At 37.4% G+C, this 14,540-nt stretch overlaps 1 protein-coding gene across 1 annotated transcript in view; it reads left to right on the forward strand.

Annotated features, from left to right (window-relative positions):
• The window catches only part of LOC106135284 (uncharacterized), a 49,185-nt gene that overhangs the window by 24,573 nt on the left and 10,072 nt on the right, over window positions 1–14,540 (forward strand). Inside the window, exons 40-59 of the mRNA XM_060951773.1 lie at window positions 303–461; window positions 944–1,194; window positions 2,972–3,083; window positions 3,665–3,835; window positions 4,495–4,637; window positions 4,920–5,025; window positions 5,562–5,692; window positions 6,065–6,266; window positions 6,543–6,763; window positions 7,365–7,500; window positions 7,906–8,166; window positions 8,625–8,741; window positions 8,943–9,188; window positions 9,551–9,787; window positions 10,012–10,344; window positions 10,692–10,857; window positions 11,212–12,142; window positions 12,519–12,714; window positions 13,372–13,505; window positions 14,209–14,450. Coding sequence (XP_060807756.1) covers window positions 303–461; window positions 944–1,194; window positions 2,972–3,083; window positions 3,665–3,835; window positions 4,495–4,637; window positions 4,920–5,025; window positions 5,562–5,692; window positions 6,065–6,266; window positions 6,543–6,763; window positions 7,365–7,500; window positions 7,906–8,166; window positions 8,625–8,741; window positions 8,943–9,188; window positions 9,551–9,787; window positions 10,012–10,344; window positions 10,692–10,857; window positions 11,212–12,142; window positions 12,519–12,714; window positions 13,372–13,505; window positions 14,209–14,450 — 4,495 coding nt within the window. The remainder of the gene's footprint in view (window positions 1–302; window positions 462–943; window positions 1,195–2,971; window positions 3,084–3,664; window positions 3,836–4,494; window positions 4,638–4,919; window positions 5,026–5,561; window positions 5,693–6,064; window positions 6,267–6,542; window positions 6,764–7,364; window positions 7,501–7,905; window positions 8,167–8,624; window positions 8,742–8,942; window positions 9,189–9,550; window positions 9,788–10,011; window positions 10,345–10,691; window positions 10,858–11,211; window positions 12,143–12,518; window positions 12,715–13,371; window positions 13,506–14,208; window positions 14,451–14,540) is intronic.

Below are 14,540 nucleotides of genomic sequence, written 5' to 3' on the forward strand. Positions count from 1 at the left end.
TATTACCTTTACATTACCCTGTCAGTATTAACTAAACCTTGTCACCGCCCTAACTATAAGTGCTGTTTCCACTCACTTTCCATATTCCCCTGGGCAGATCGTATACAGAATGCGAAGGCATCATTTCTGTCTACGACGTGTAGTTTTTCTTATTTTTAATTAGTAAATTCTACTAATTTAACCTTTCCCGTTGTTAGTTTTCATATTTCTTCATTTCCACATTCACATATGATTTATATAATAACTAAACGATTTTTTTTTATTTATTTATTTAATAACCCTATTTATTTATTCTTCCACAGCTCGACGACCCATTCGTAGAGACTTCAGGCAGTCTGAACCTCACTTCTCCATTCTTAGAGGACTACTGCATCAAACTTCAGTTCAAGAAAGATTTCTCAGAGAGCGAGAATGTGGTCGCCGGCGGGATCCACGTGTTGCAGGGGGAGTACGACAACTATGTGAGTCGATGGGAATTATAAGAATACCGGTAACTGTTGGGAATTTTTGGGAAATTTCTCGCCTAAATGACAAATTCCCACCCATGACAAATTTTAGCCACATTTGTATCACTTGTAATATCATGTAACTAAATGAATAACGCTTGTAACTTCTGTTATCATATATAAAACGCTCCCGCCCAATATTATTTTCAAAAGTATGAGACGAAATGCTATATTACCTTCAGAGGAATATTAACTCAAATACAGCGATGAACACCAATTTTTACATTCGCCCACATGAGAAATTTTAGCCAATTCAGTATCTACATACATACTTAATAGTTAGATATATACGTTATAGATAGTTATGAATGTGGATGAAGCGAAGGAAATATGCAGAGATCGTGGCAAGTGGAAAGAGGTAGTCTCTGCCTACCCCTCCGGGAAAGAGGCGTGATTTTATGTATGTATGTATGTATGAATAATTTTTGTTTTATCAGTTATACGCAGACGCGGTGTGGGCGCCTCCCCCCTCGCTCAACATTCGCTTCAAAGCGCGCGGAGCTCTTCGCCCCATACTACCGCCGGCGGAGTTCTCCCTCAAGTACAGCGACGAAAGCTACAATTCCACGTTCATTGCGCGCTCGGTGACCGCCGACTTCTCGTGCCTCGACGTGTTCTACTCGCTGAAGGCTGACCAGCGACCGGCGGCCGTTAGCGTAGCGGTCTCCAGTCCTCATCAGGGTTTTAGGTAAGTTTTTAACAGAAAAAGGTTTTTACTGTAGGCAGGTGAAACTGTATAAAAAAATATTATGCGTCCATATATAGTATTCTTTCAAGTACGCATGTGTTAGCTAATTTCCTCCTCAAGCAGATTGTCAAAGTCAATCAAGGGATAGCTTTGATTTCTTTATTCTACACTAGCTGACCCGCGCAACTTCGTTTGCGTGTATCCCGCTACTTATTACTCACACATTATGACACTAACTCCCATATTATTCGCATGTGCCTCAGTAAAAAAATATCTAAATATGTACTTAGAAACAAAAGAAAGATACCTATTCTATTAAGTTCTTTTTCTGAACTTATCTTACCTTAAATTACGATTTTTTTTTAATTATTTCCCTAATATTAAATTGACCTAACTTTAAATTTTAACCAAAATCTTAATAGAAAATATCAATCCATAAATTACGGTTTTATATTTAAAAAAACTAATCTTACTAATAAGTGCGATTTAATACTAACCTTAGAATACAATACCTACTATTATCACACAATTATTGTTGTCGCGCTGAAAAGCACGTTTTATTTTTCTCAAAGAGCTGCGATAAATAAACGCGTCCGATCGCTTCCAATTTCAAAGTGCTAATGGGGAGCCGCTGTATTTTTTTTTTTTTTTTTTTTGACTATGAGAACATAGTTTGCCTGAGGGGCATTTACTATTACAGCGGGACGTTTTTAGGCGAGGGCTTGACGCTCCTCCTAACAGCCTTTTCGGCAAAAGCGCCAGGGAGCCGCTGCCGCCGACGCGCTATTTATAGGGACGCTGCCCCCGCCGCCGCGGCCGGCCCGTACCGTGCCGCAATACTAATATCGTGATATCTCCTAAACTATATGTCTAAATAACACACTGTAAACTGCAAAAATAATCTAAATTAAATGCTCGTGATGATGAACTTACTTATTTTGATATATATATGTATTATTGGTTATATCACCAGTTAAACATCACCCAACGAATTAAATGTTTTTTTAATACAGAAAAGTAGTTTTTGTGACTTAAATAAATAAGCTGGATATATGTCATCGCGGACTTTTTTGTAGAACTAATAAAGACCAATGTTTTTGCTATACATTGTTCTTACTTGTATCCAACGGTATAAGCGGCGCACGCACAAATGCAATCTTCAATTAGATTTTTTTTCTGACTTCTTGGACATAAATCGCTATAACTCAGCTAATATAGTTTCAATGTATTTCAATTATATATAAAAACCTGTCGGAGAAAATACTCTTTCTATTAGTGAAAACCGCATCAAAATCCGTTGCGTAGTTTTAAAGTTTTATGCATACGAAGGGACTACAGACAAAATGGGCGACTTTGTTTTATACTATGTAGTGATACATACATAAAATCACGCCTCTTTCCCGGAGGGGTAGGCAGAGACTACCTCTTTCCACTTGCCACGATCTCTTCATGCAAGCTCGGCGGTTTCGGGTACTCGTAACTTGACCCTTTACCAGGACTTCCTTAATTTGATCAAGATACGTTCGTCTAGGTCTTCCCACTTCGACCTTTCCCTATCCATAGTATACTTTCAAGTAATATCAAAGCTTGTCAAAGTCCATCAAGGGATAGCTTTGATTTTTTTATTCTACCTTTATATATCTTGTACTTAATTACCTCCGTACAATCTTGATTTAATTAACCTTTCTATGGCGTAGGTTTATTTAGACATTTGGTCATATCTCCCTACCCTCCACTGTAAATATTCTTTTAAAATTTAATTTTTTTTTTCGTACAGAGCAATGAAGATGATAAGCGAGTTCAAAGACGACGACATAACCGGCACATTCGTCACTGAGAACAACGAATATGATATTTCTGGGAAAGTCACCAACAGGCAGCCGCTAGAGGTGAGCGCATACTATCCTACTATCCTACTACTATTATAAAGGCAAAAGTTTGTATGGATGTATGGATGTTTGTTACTCTTTCACGCAAAAACTACTGAACCGATTACCATGAAATTTGGTATGTAGGTAGCTGAAGACCCAGAATAACACATAGGCTACTTTTTATCCCAGAGTTCCCGCGGGATTGATAGGGTTTCCATGCGGACGAAGTCGCGGGCGGCCTCTAGTACTATTATAAAGGCGAAAGTTTGTATGGATGTATGGATGTTTGTTACTCTTTCACGCAAAAACTACTGAACCGATTACCATGAAATTTGGTATGTAGGTAGCTGAAGACCCAGAATAACACATAGGCTACTTTTTATCCCAGAGTTCCCGCGGGATTGATAGGGTTTCCATGCGGACGAAGTCGCGGGCGGCCTCTAGTTACTAATATTACTGATTGAAGCGTACCATTCAATTTTGTTAAGATGATAACTTATTTTAACTTTAAAAATAAGTTCAAGTGGATTGATTAAGACTTCTTGTCGAATTAATTCATTAAATTTTCTTTAAATAATGTAAGTTTTTTTTTTATTTAGATATCAGTGACCCTGGTACCCAAAGGTGGGGGAGAACATACCACTCTGAGGCTGAAGATAGACAACTCGAATACTATTTACTCATTATCTGCTGTTTGTGCTGGAGCCATGCAACTGTCTATGCAAGCACGTGCCGAATTGGAGACTAACTTTACGGATCTTTCTATAAAGGTTTGTGTTATTTTCATACTAAAGTACAGTATTAACACGTTTATAAGTCTGGGTTGTATTCCAAGGCGCAACCTACCGCAGAATCATACCGAAACAAAACAATAAAATAATGACTTTATTACGAGTACATTGAACTTAAAATAAAAATCAAAATATCTTCTGCATCTCGCTTATAATAGCGGACAGTTTATAGTTTGCGGATTCAAATTGAGTGCTCTGATGAACTCAAACATTTTCGTGCCATACAAAAATTTGACTTCCAGATGCATAAGTGAAAGTTTTGTTTACCGGCCTCTGTGGCTCAGCGGTAGTACGCTTGTCTGTGACACCGGAGGTCCCGGGTTCGAATCCCGGTCAGGGCATGATGAGAAAAGAACTTTTTCTGATTGTCCTGGGTCTTGGATGTTTATCTATATAAGTATTTATTATAAAATATAGTATCGTTGAGTTAGTATCTCGTAACACAAGTTTCGAACTTACTTCGAGGCTAACTCAATCAGTGTAATTTGTCCCGTATATATTTATTATTTATTTATTTTGAGAACTGAGGTGGATCAATAGTAAACCGACTAGCTTACGTGTAAATATTGATGCAAGTGGATGACAAAAAATGTATATTGTATCATTTTTACCAAGATAACCAGATTATTGTCTTCCAGGTGGACTCCCCCCAAATTAGCAAAGACCCGATTACTCTAAAAGTCCACGCGGATATCTACCCAAAGCTTCGCCGGGCCATCAGAGTGCAGGCCGCCACGCCATTACCCAGGCTCAAGACTCTCAATGCTGATGCCGATTTTGTGTAAGTCATCTCAACATACATACATACATATAGTCACGTCTATATCCCTTGCGGGGTAGACAGAGCCAACAGTCTTGAAAAGACTGAATGGCCACATTCAGCTATTTGGCTTAATGATAGAATTGAGATTCAAATAGTACAAGGTTGCTAACCCATCGCCTAGAAAATAACCCCAAGTTTGTAAGCCTAACCCTTAGTCGCCTTTTACGACATCTACGGGAAAGAGATAGAGAGATAAAGACTAGAAAGATGATACTTGCTAAATAATAATATTTGTGACAGATTCGCGCCAAAGACCGGTTTTCTATTATGCCACTACAGCGTGCCAGACATGAAAGGAGACGGGGATTTGAAGTGGAGCTTCTTGTTGGGAGATCTCTTTATCAAGGTAACATATATATTATTACAACTTCATTTGATGAAAAATGTAATTGGTACTAATAACATAGAAATCAAATGTTAACGGCGTTATTCCCACTAATACATACATATGTACATATGGTCACGTCTTCAAAATACTGAATGGCCACGTTCAACTATTTGGCTTAACGATAGAATTGAGATTCAACTAGTGACAGGTTGCTAGCCCATCGCCTAAAAAAGAATCCCACGTTTGTAAGCCTATCCCTTAGTCGCCTTTTACGACATCCATGGGAAAGAGATGGAGTGGTCCTATTCTTTTTTGTATTGGTGCCGGGAACCACACGGCACCCGTTTTACGTCATTCCCACTAATTACGGCTAAAAACTATATTTATGAAGTTGACGACCAATTTCTTTACTTAAGCCGATTGATAAAATAAGAAAGGCACAGCTTCAAAGATATAATTTGAATCCGACTTGACGATGCCCTATTTCAAATATTTTTTTCTCAAGAGTTCAAAGTAACTACGTAATATTTCGATGTTTTCATATTTTATTTTAGGCAATCGGTCACCAAAACGTGGAAAAGGAGCAGAAGAGTGTTGATTTGGACATATATTTTGGCAACAACACGATCAATGACCTGCCAACAACTAACGCTGGCTTCAGAATGGATTTGGATCGAGTTTGGCAGTAATTATTTTTTATATTTCTCCCTCTCTCTCATATAAACTCACACAAAAAAGACGCTTCTTTTCGTAGGTAGAGACTAAATTATACTTATATGAAACACCTGTTTCATATAAGGTTTTATATGAAACACCTGTTTCATATAAGGTTCGCTATATAGAGACTGAATAAATATTACTACAATGATATTGGTAAATAAGATTAGATTGGATATACCTAAACAAACACATTTAGTTTTCTTATCTGTAACTAGATGGCACATATTATGATCCCCTATTAGCTTTCTTCTTCCTTTGATGAAATTTGAGAAAAATATAATTTACATGCGAGCAAAATCACTGACTTAAATGTAAATTAAATACATTGCTTCAACAGAATCGGCGCCAACGCATCCTTCGGCTACATAATGAGCAGTCGCCTCAATTTGACAATCAACGCCATTTTACCAAAGCCGAACGTAGATGTACATACGCTGTCCATTTCTGGCAATCTGGGGACGCCAACTATGCCGCTGAGAACTTTAGACGCAGTGTACAAGACGGATGTTACGAAGATCGTCACTGGAATTAGTGGGAAGGTAGTAATTGATTTGTTTTTTCTGATCATTTTCCCGGACAACATATATACTTCTTTTTCTTCATCCACATTCATCAATCGTTCCATGAAAGCTAGTCGATTTAATATACTGACTGTGAAGGTGCTTGATTTCATCAAAACATATTTTTATTGATAAAGGTATGTCTGATAGTCTTATTCATTTTTTCACTAGATATACTTAAATATCGAACAATATTTGAACATTAAATAATTCATTGTGGATATCCAATATATTTTAATTAACCCCTTTCAACAGGTCCTAATGCAACCCGACATCTTTGACACGAACTCCACAATAATCTGGACATCTAACAATCAATACAAGAACATAGACAATAAATTGCTCTACAAATGGGACGAAACTGGGTCTCATTTCATAGACTACACTCTCAAGTCGCCGCTGGCTGATGGAGACGACACGTTCAAACTGAAAGGGTCGTATCAAGAGGATTTGGTGCATAAATATCATATTGTTAAGTAAGAAAGAAAGTTTTAGATACATACATACATACATATTATCACTATCCGTCTATATCCTTTGCAAGATACCGAGCCTTTTTGAATAAGACGGAGTCTTCATCAATTTTTCTATGTACGTACAATCACAAAACACAGTGAATTCTTGTGCTTTTGTATTATTTCTAGCTATTTAGCGTCACCAACAAAAAGCTACAAATTTAGCGCCACCTACAAAGGTATACCGGTTTTTCAAAAATCCCATGGGAACTTTGGTTTTTAATTAGATGAAGAGTACCACATGTCCCTCTCCAGACTCTTAACACGTAGCGTGCCATAGTAGATTTGCTAAAACAAAGATTATATACCTGTCAGTCACCTGTGACTGACATGGCAGTCTATGTGTTAATTATATATATGCAAAATTTCAAGAAGACAACGCGTGAACATACAACAAACAAACTTAATTTTGCAGTTATAATATTAGTTAGGATGCAACTCAATTGTTTGATTACTAACATTTGACCTACCCTAACAGGTTAAGGAGTTTTGGTAATACCCCTATTACCAAAACTCCTTGACCTGTCAGCAGTGCAGTGTTGACATGATGAGACGTTCCCAGGGGCTGGATGTACCAGCCGGGGCGCAGTGAGATCGGCGAGCTGGACCTGCGCTACGGCGGCGTCAAGCACACGGACGGACATTTCAACCTTAGCACGCCTTTCCAGAGGCTGCCTTGGCTCAAATCTATTTTCGATGTAAGTTTTTCAATTTTTTTTTCCTACGTTTTAATCAGTAGGTACTATGTACATATGATAAAACAGTGGAAAAGGCTGTGTGTACTTTGAATAAATAATTATTTTTTTTAATACATTTTATAATAATGAAATAAAGCCTGATAAAAAGATAAGACTTTCTGACAAGGCTCAATCGATACAGCAGCAATAAACATGTCGTCTGGAACTGCTTTTAAAAGCGTACATTATTCAAAATTCCTACGGAACTTTAAAAAACAGTATTTCGTGCGCAAGATACCACGAGCATAAAGTTAAAAAGAATGTTTCTTTCATCAATAATAAGATCACTTGTTAAAACATTCGTGAAAGGTTTTACACACATTTTATCTTTCATCTTAAAACACTTCGTATTTTATTTTCCCATAGATCAACAATCTAGACGAATACTCAGACAACAAGGTAGAACTATTCTGGCCAAACAAAACAGCATCGTTCAACAACACCCACCACTACACAAAACGCGACCAAGGTTTCGTCCAAGATGGCGTGATATCACTTTCGGTTCCATTGAACACTCAGCACTTGGTCAGCACGGAGTATTATTATATACAAGGCGATGTGGAGAGCAATGGAAATGCAACAGTCGATTTCGATCGAGAGAGATTCGTTAAGGCGTCGTTTAAACAGGTAGAACGATTGATTTTAATATTAATGCTTTAGTTTGTAATTTGTTTATTTTTTTAAGCGTAGTAAGACAATTCTCATATAGTTATTTCATTATTATGACATCAGTTCTTTTAGATATTATCATAATAAATGATACGTAATTGATGATTAAATATGTATGTAGACAAATTGTAAACTATTTAATTGTAACTTAGCTTATGGCATAGAAATAGCACCTTAGAAATAAGTATTAACCGGATCCAGAATTCGTTTAGCTCTCAACACACATAACCTTTCTTATGGGGTAGGACAATGCTTAAATTAAATCAAACATTTTTGTAAGATTTTTTTCCTTGTTGTTAGAACAGAATCCATCTATCAATTAAGTATCAATTTCTAAATGCCCACATTTGTACAACGTATGTAGAACTCACCAATCATCAAAAAATCTTAAAACTACCCCCATTTTCTTTACTCAGGTATTGAGCAAAAGCGAGAGAAACCTCGACTTGGCAACTACTAATATAGAGGTGGAAAATGCGCACACGCCGCTAGGAGTGAAATACTTACACGAATACGACGAGACTGGAAACACTGTGAGTTTTTTAATATTGTATCTTTAAGGTGAATAGTATCCTCTGTTTTTTCGATTATCCTAAGTTTACGTAGGTATGTTTGTTAAATCTATGTAATCTATGAGGGGTGAAAGTTTGTATTCAATTTTTCATAAATGCTACCCGTGTGAAGCCGGGGCGGGTCGCTAGTTTCACATACTTAACAAATATTTCTATACACAGGACGTAAAACAAGCCACCGTATTCCACCTAACGAACGCCACGAAATTCAACGTGACAGGCAAACTTGACGTATACACTTACGATATCGGCAAGAACTTGAAGTTGACGGCTATGCACGGCCCCAGAACTTGGTCCTTCGAAAACCGGTACGAGGCGGTGGATAAGATGCTGAAACAAGCGAGCAAAGTCAAGTGGGCGGACGATGTGTGGATCAATTATGATATACATGTCACTAATTTGACTGTGGTAAGGCTTTTTGTAATAGTCATTTATGTATATCTTTAAATAGGTGAGATATGTTCATATGATTAGATATCCTATGAAGGTCTAAATGTTATGACATGTTGACCAAGACCTATTACTTCTTTAATGCTCTCATTCATTCATTCTGAGCTTAAAAGGAACGCTCAAACATCTTTGTGACGTCAATAAGTGATACCTTGTATCCAATTTTGAAAATAAATCTATTCTATTCTATCTACGTCTTCAAAAACTGTCTTGTAACAACAAAATATTTTATTTTCTTTTTAATCACGAAAAGAGTTGAGAACCACACGAGAAACTCATTTTTGAAGTTAAAATGATATCATATAATTATTTTGTTACAGGACGACATCGAATCTCAGCAACTTTTCATGAACGTGTGCTATCCCCTCCGCTCATTCAATTTGGATGCAATATACCATCTCCAAGATACTTCTTTAGATGGTCGCGCTTTACTAACGTGGGACGTTCAAAGAGGGAACAAATCTGCTGAACTGAAGGGACGATGGAATAGCCCACCGAATGCTGAAGGCAGTCTGCATAATGTAGATCTTTCCTTGTCGCACCCTTCGTTTAGGAAGGTGAGTGAGTGAGATGGCATGTTACGGCTAAGAATTTTAAACTAAAATACATAAAACCAATTGTAACCAAATATGCACAAGCGACAAATGGCGTTAACTTATTTGTTGGAAAATATTTCTGGTGGTATATAATCACTCTTTGTTGCTTTTGTTTGTCCACCTGCAACACTATATATATGTATCTATGGTAAACCTACAAAATTATAGAGTTTATTTATTTGCAGGACGTAATATTGAAAGGCAACTACCTCAGCACACCAGCGGTCATGTCCAACGTATCTCTAGAATTACAATATTCGGACTACGAAAACGAATATCTGAAGCTCAAATCTATACTAACTGACAATTCTAATGGACCAATCAGAAACTATAAATTCGCCCTTAAGTGCACTCATCCATCGACGAATTTGGACTTGGATATGAAGTCTGATATAAATATACAGAGCAGATGGTACTACTTCAATAATTACTATAGGTTTCAGAAGTCGCTTTTGTATGAGAAATTGCGGTCGACTAAACTTTTAGTGGATATGAATAAGAGTGCTATTAAATGGGAGGTAAGGTTTAGATCAGTTTATTTGTACTTTGATTTAAATAATTTTATTATTAATGTATTTGATAAAATTTTTTCAAACTTTTTTCAAAACCCCACACTTTTAAATTTCATATAAACAGCTTGGTCTTTTCTACCCTCATTTCTTAAAGTATAATTCTTAATATCGGTCGTAATGTAGCTGACTGTCCTTTTACCAGTCCTCCCCATACCTGGGTTGTGGATATAGGGAGAATTTCGGATTTCCCTAGAAATAGGGACTAAAGTCAGGATGATTAAGACTGTCATGTAGACAATTTAGTATTTTAATAAAATTGTTCAATAGGTTAATTCAGTAAGTAATGTTTCCAGCGTCAAAACGAGACTTACTTCTACAAAGCCAACGGAACCTGGGACCTCACGTTCCCCTACTACCGCATGCTGGCCTCCGTGCACCGGCCCACTGGGAACGACACGGGAGCTGCTACGTTATCCTTGAAGGACAGATCGCTCATAGCCCACTTCAATAGTTCTGATGGTAAGCTTATTGATAGAGGTAATATTGACAATCACCCAGATTAAAAAAGCCCTTTAGAAAGTTCGAGACTTGTTGGATATAGGGTAACCTTGTCCTTAATCATAGTTCACTTCCACTTCTTCGGTAGTATGATTTGTATTCTTAGGAATAATTTTTGATTGATCGATGCAATTTTTATGTTTGAAAAAAGATCTGTCTGCTTTCACGACGTAACTGCTGGCCCAATTTTAATAGCCCGAATGATAAACGTCGGTTAGTTATTTCTGGAAATTCCCACGAGAGTGAAACTTCCTGCAAAAGCTATAATAATGACGAGAATGATAAGTTCTGTAAATATCAAATTGTTTTTTTCAGACATCTCCTACCACATTATCGGCCGCATCATAGACACTCGCTCTGCCCGTTTCGACGCGTGGCGCGACTTCGACGACGTCACCACGGTAGACCTCGCCTCCTACATCCGACTGAACCACTCCCGACTCCTAACCAGCTCAATAGTATGGCGACCTGAGATCTTCGGCGAAGTCAAATCAACATTCGTGTACACACTCAAATCTTTGTACGGACAAGTAAATGAAACTTTAGTTATCATCAAAGAAATGCCGATGGAAGCCCATTTGGCCCTGAGAAACATATGGTCTGACGCGAAACCGCGCATACGAGATTTCTTGGACGATCTTAATGATTTACACGTCATTAAAGATGATCTGGACGATTTTGAAAGATTTTTGAATGAATCTTATGGTAACAACGATTTTTATGTCAAAGATATCGTAGAGTTTACTTACTACGTTTTAGACGAAATGGCTATAAGGAACCACCTGGAAAGTTTGCCAGGAATCGTGAATGACATGTGGGGAATGATGGGAAACACTAGTCAGTCGATAAAACAGAGCTTGACGTACATAGCGGACACGATCAAGATGGCGTATTCCAACTTTTTGGAGTCTGTGAACAAAGTTTTAGAAGCGGATTTCATGGAGCTCGTCTCTGATAGATTGGAAGCGATGATATTACAGTATGATAACTTCGTGAGGGACATGCATATGAAGCTGTTGGAATACTGGGAGGACACCTGGGTGAATGCGACGACTAGACTATCAAAGTATTGGCAGGAATTGCTGAAATCCATAGAGCCGTTGTTCTTCAAGATACTGCACTACACCGAGTCGTTCGTGGTGACGATTTGGCACGGCGTTATGGACTTCTTCTACAAAAGGACTCAAGATCTGACAGATTCGCCATACTTTAACTATGTGTCGACATTTGGTCAGGAAATGGATAAGTAAGTATTAGATATCACTTTTTCTATTATAGCCAATCAACGCGAAAATGGCCGATGACTTTCATCAGAAAGTTTTGTATATTTCATTATTGGCTTAAAATCTCAACGTCCACTAAAAACTTAAACTTTAAATGCTTTAATAAGATTTGGCAAAGTTATAATTGACGGTCCTAATATCTGTCCTGAATTTTAAATACTATTTAATCACATTCTACATCATCCACATAATGACCTACTCTAAGCTTTGTCAATATAATATATCAGAAACTCAATCCGTTTTTGACGAATATTAAAAGTCAAAATTGCGTGCTCACTTTTTATTTTGTATTCATCTATGTACTTTTAATGATACTTTATACATAACCATTTCCCTCAGAATCTACAAGGATCTAATGAACAACGATTACCTTACAAACATCAAGAAGTACAGTCGCAAGCTGTTCGACGTGATCTGGGGCAAGCTGGAGAAGTATATTCCGTTCAAGGATGAGATAGCTCAATTGTACGCCGAGTTCAAGAGCGCTTGGGAGGCCTTCCTCAAGACTAAACAAGTGGTTTATATTAGAGAGAAGGTATGTTGATATCCATTCATAATACACATTGGCTCAGAATTCACTAGCAACTCTTTAATCAAAGATTGTGCCTATCTCGTCCATATTCGGATTCAATATGTCTAATATCTTTTATAATTAAGGCATCTCTCCGTTTAGCAGTCCTTATAATTTAAATCTTTCTTTTTTTGTTTTTTTTTAATTTTGAGTAACGGCATATTGTGCGTTTGCTAAGCTATTTATAACACTTGTAATGCAACAAAAACGATGTTAGGAGTACCTATGACGTCGAAATATAAACAGTATGAAAAAAGTAATTGCATGTCGCGGAAGTAGGAAAAATTTTTGGGTCGTAGCAAGTGAAAATCCATAGTATTTTGGGACACATGCATAATGGTATGTGTATATATGTGGGAGAAGTTTTGTTTTTATTATTTAAATCGTTTTTGTTAGCTGACCTCTTACTTATTTTTACGTTGGTAACATTAAGAGATAGGATAGTGAGTCTGTGGTACGATGTAAGACGTTATAAGATGTGTTTTTAAGAAGTCCAATAAAATAAGAAGATTAACGATATAATTCCGCACTGTTTTACTTTCATTCCCACATATATATATATATATTGCATCGGGAAAATTTGAAGTAGAATAAGTATTCATTTACCTTAAAATATTGCAGTATTTGGAAGCGTACGAGCGCCTGCGCTGGTGGTACGACTACTTCCTGATCGGGGAGGCGCTGCAGACGGTCGGCGACATTCTGTATCAGAAACTCACGGACATGTACAAAACTGCGCTGCAATATGAGGAGTTGTAAGTTATTTATTTATTTATTTATTTTCACAAATTTAACCTATCATTACAGATATACCTAATTCGATAGGATAGTATTCAAGTTATTCATTATACAATTATCAATTATATTCTGAGAATGTGGATGAAGCAAAGGAAGTATGCAGGGATCGTGGCAAGTGGAAAGAGGTAGTCTCTGCCTACCCCTCCGGGAAAGAGGCGTGATTTTATGTATGTATGTATTCTGAGAATATAATTGATGTATTGATAATTATATTGTAATCCTTATTCCTTTTTGTATGACTTAGTTAGAGAGAAAGAAAAAAATACTAACGAAATTTCATTATAATTTATTAGGCCGAGATAGAGACAGATTTGATTGTTGGCAGAAACCACGATGAACTGCCTCCGCCATGTTTTTGCTTTATGTTTTTATCACACCAGGGACCTATGATTACTCTGCAGCAGTGGACTCTGCGGTCCAAGGGACAAGATATAATGCACGCTGGATAGGGTATTCGTTTTCATGAGGTTAACGTAATTTCAAAACAAAACTGTTTTTTTTTCTTTACAAGAAATTTTCCTTTGAAAATTTAACGCCCTCATAGATCATGAACAGAAATATGTGTCTAGTGTCCCCTGTTTTTTTTACCTACACTTCTTACTAGTAACGAATACAATACTATTACATTTACAATTTTCATTTTTTTTTCTCTTCAAACAGGCACCGAACACCGAAAACGAATTTCATATTCGACCCGCGCGTGGGCGAGATCCTGCTCGAACAGAAACTGCCGATGTCCTGGCACGCCTTCAACCGCACGCCGGATTTCAGCGAGATCGCCGAGTACCGGGCCGCGCGGGACTTCCTGGACGACTGGCTGGTCACCAACAGGTCCATATGGTCGTATTACTACGAGATAAGACCCTATATGGACCTGAATAATATATTGCCGCCGTTCCCGGGTAAGTTGCTATTCAATTATTGATGTCTATTTATTTCTTCCTTTCGAAAGTTCTTAGCTTTATAAATGCCCTAATACGAATGAGACATAG

This window comes from Amyelois transitella, chromosome 26 (assembly GCF_032362555.1).
Source record: "Amyelois transitella isolate CPQ chromosome 26, ilAmyTran1.1, whole genome shotgun sequence".
Taxonomy (NCBI): Eukaryota; Metazoa; Arthropoda; class Insecta; order Lepidoptera; family Pyralidae; genus Amyelois; species Amyelois transitella.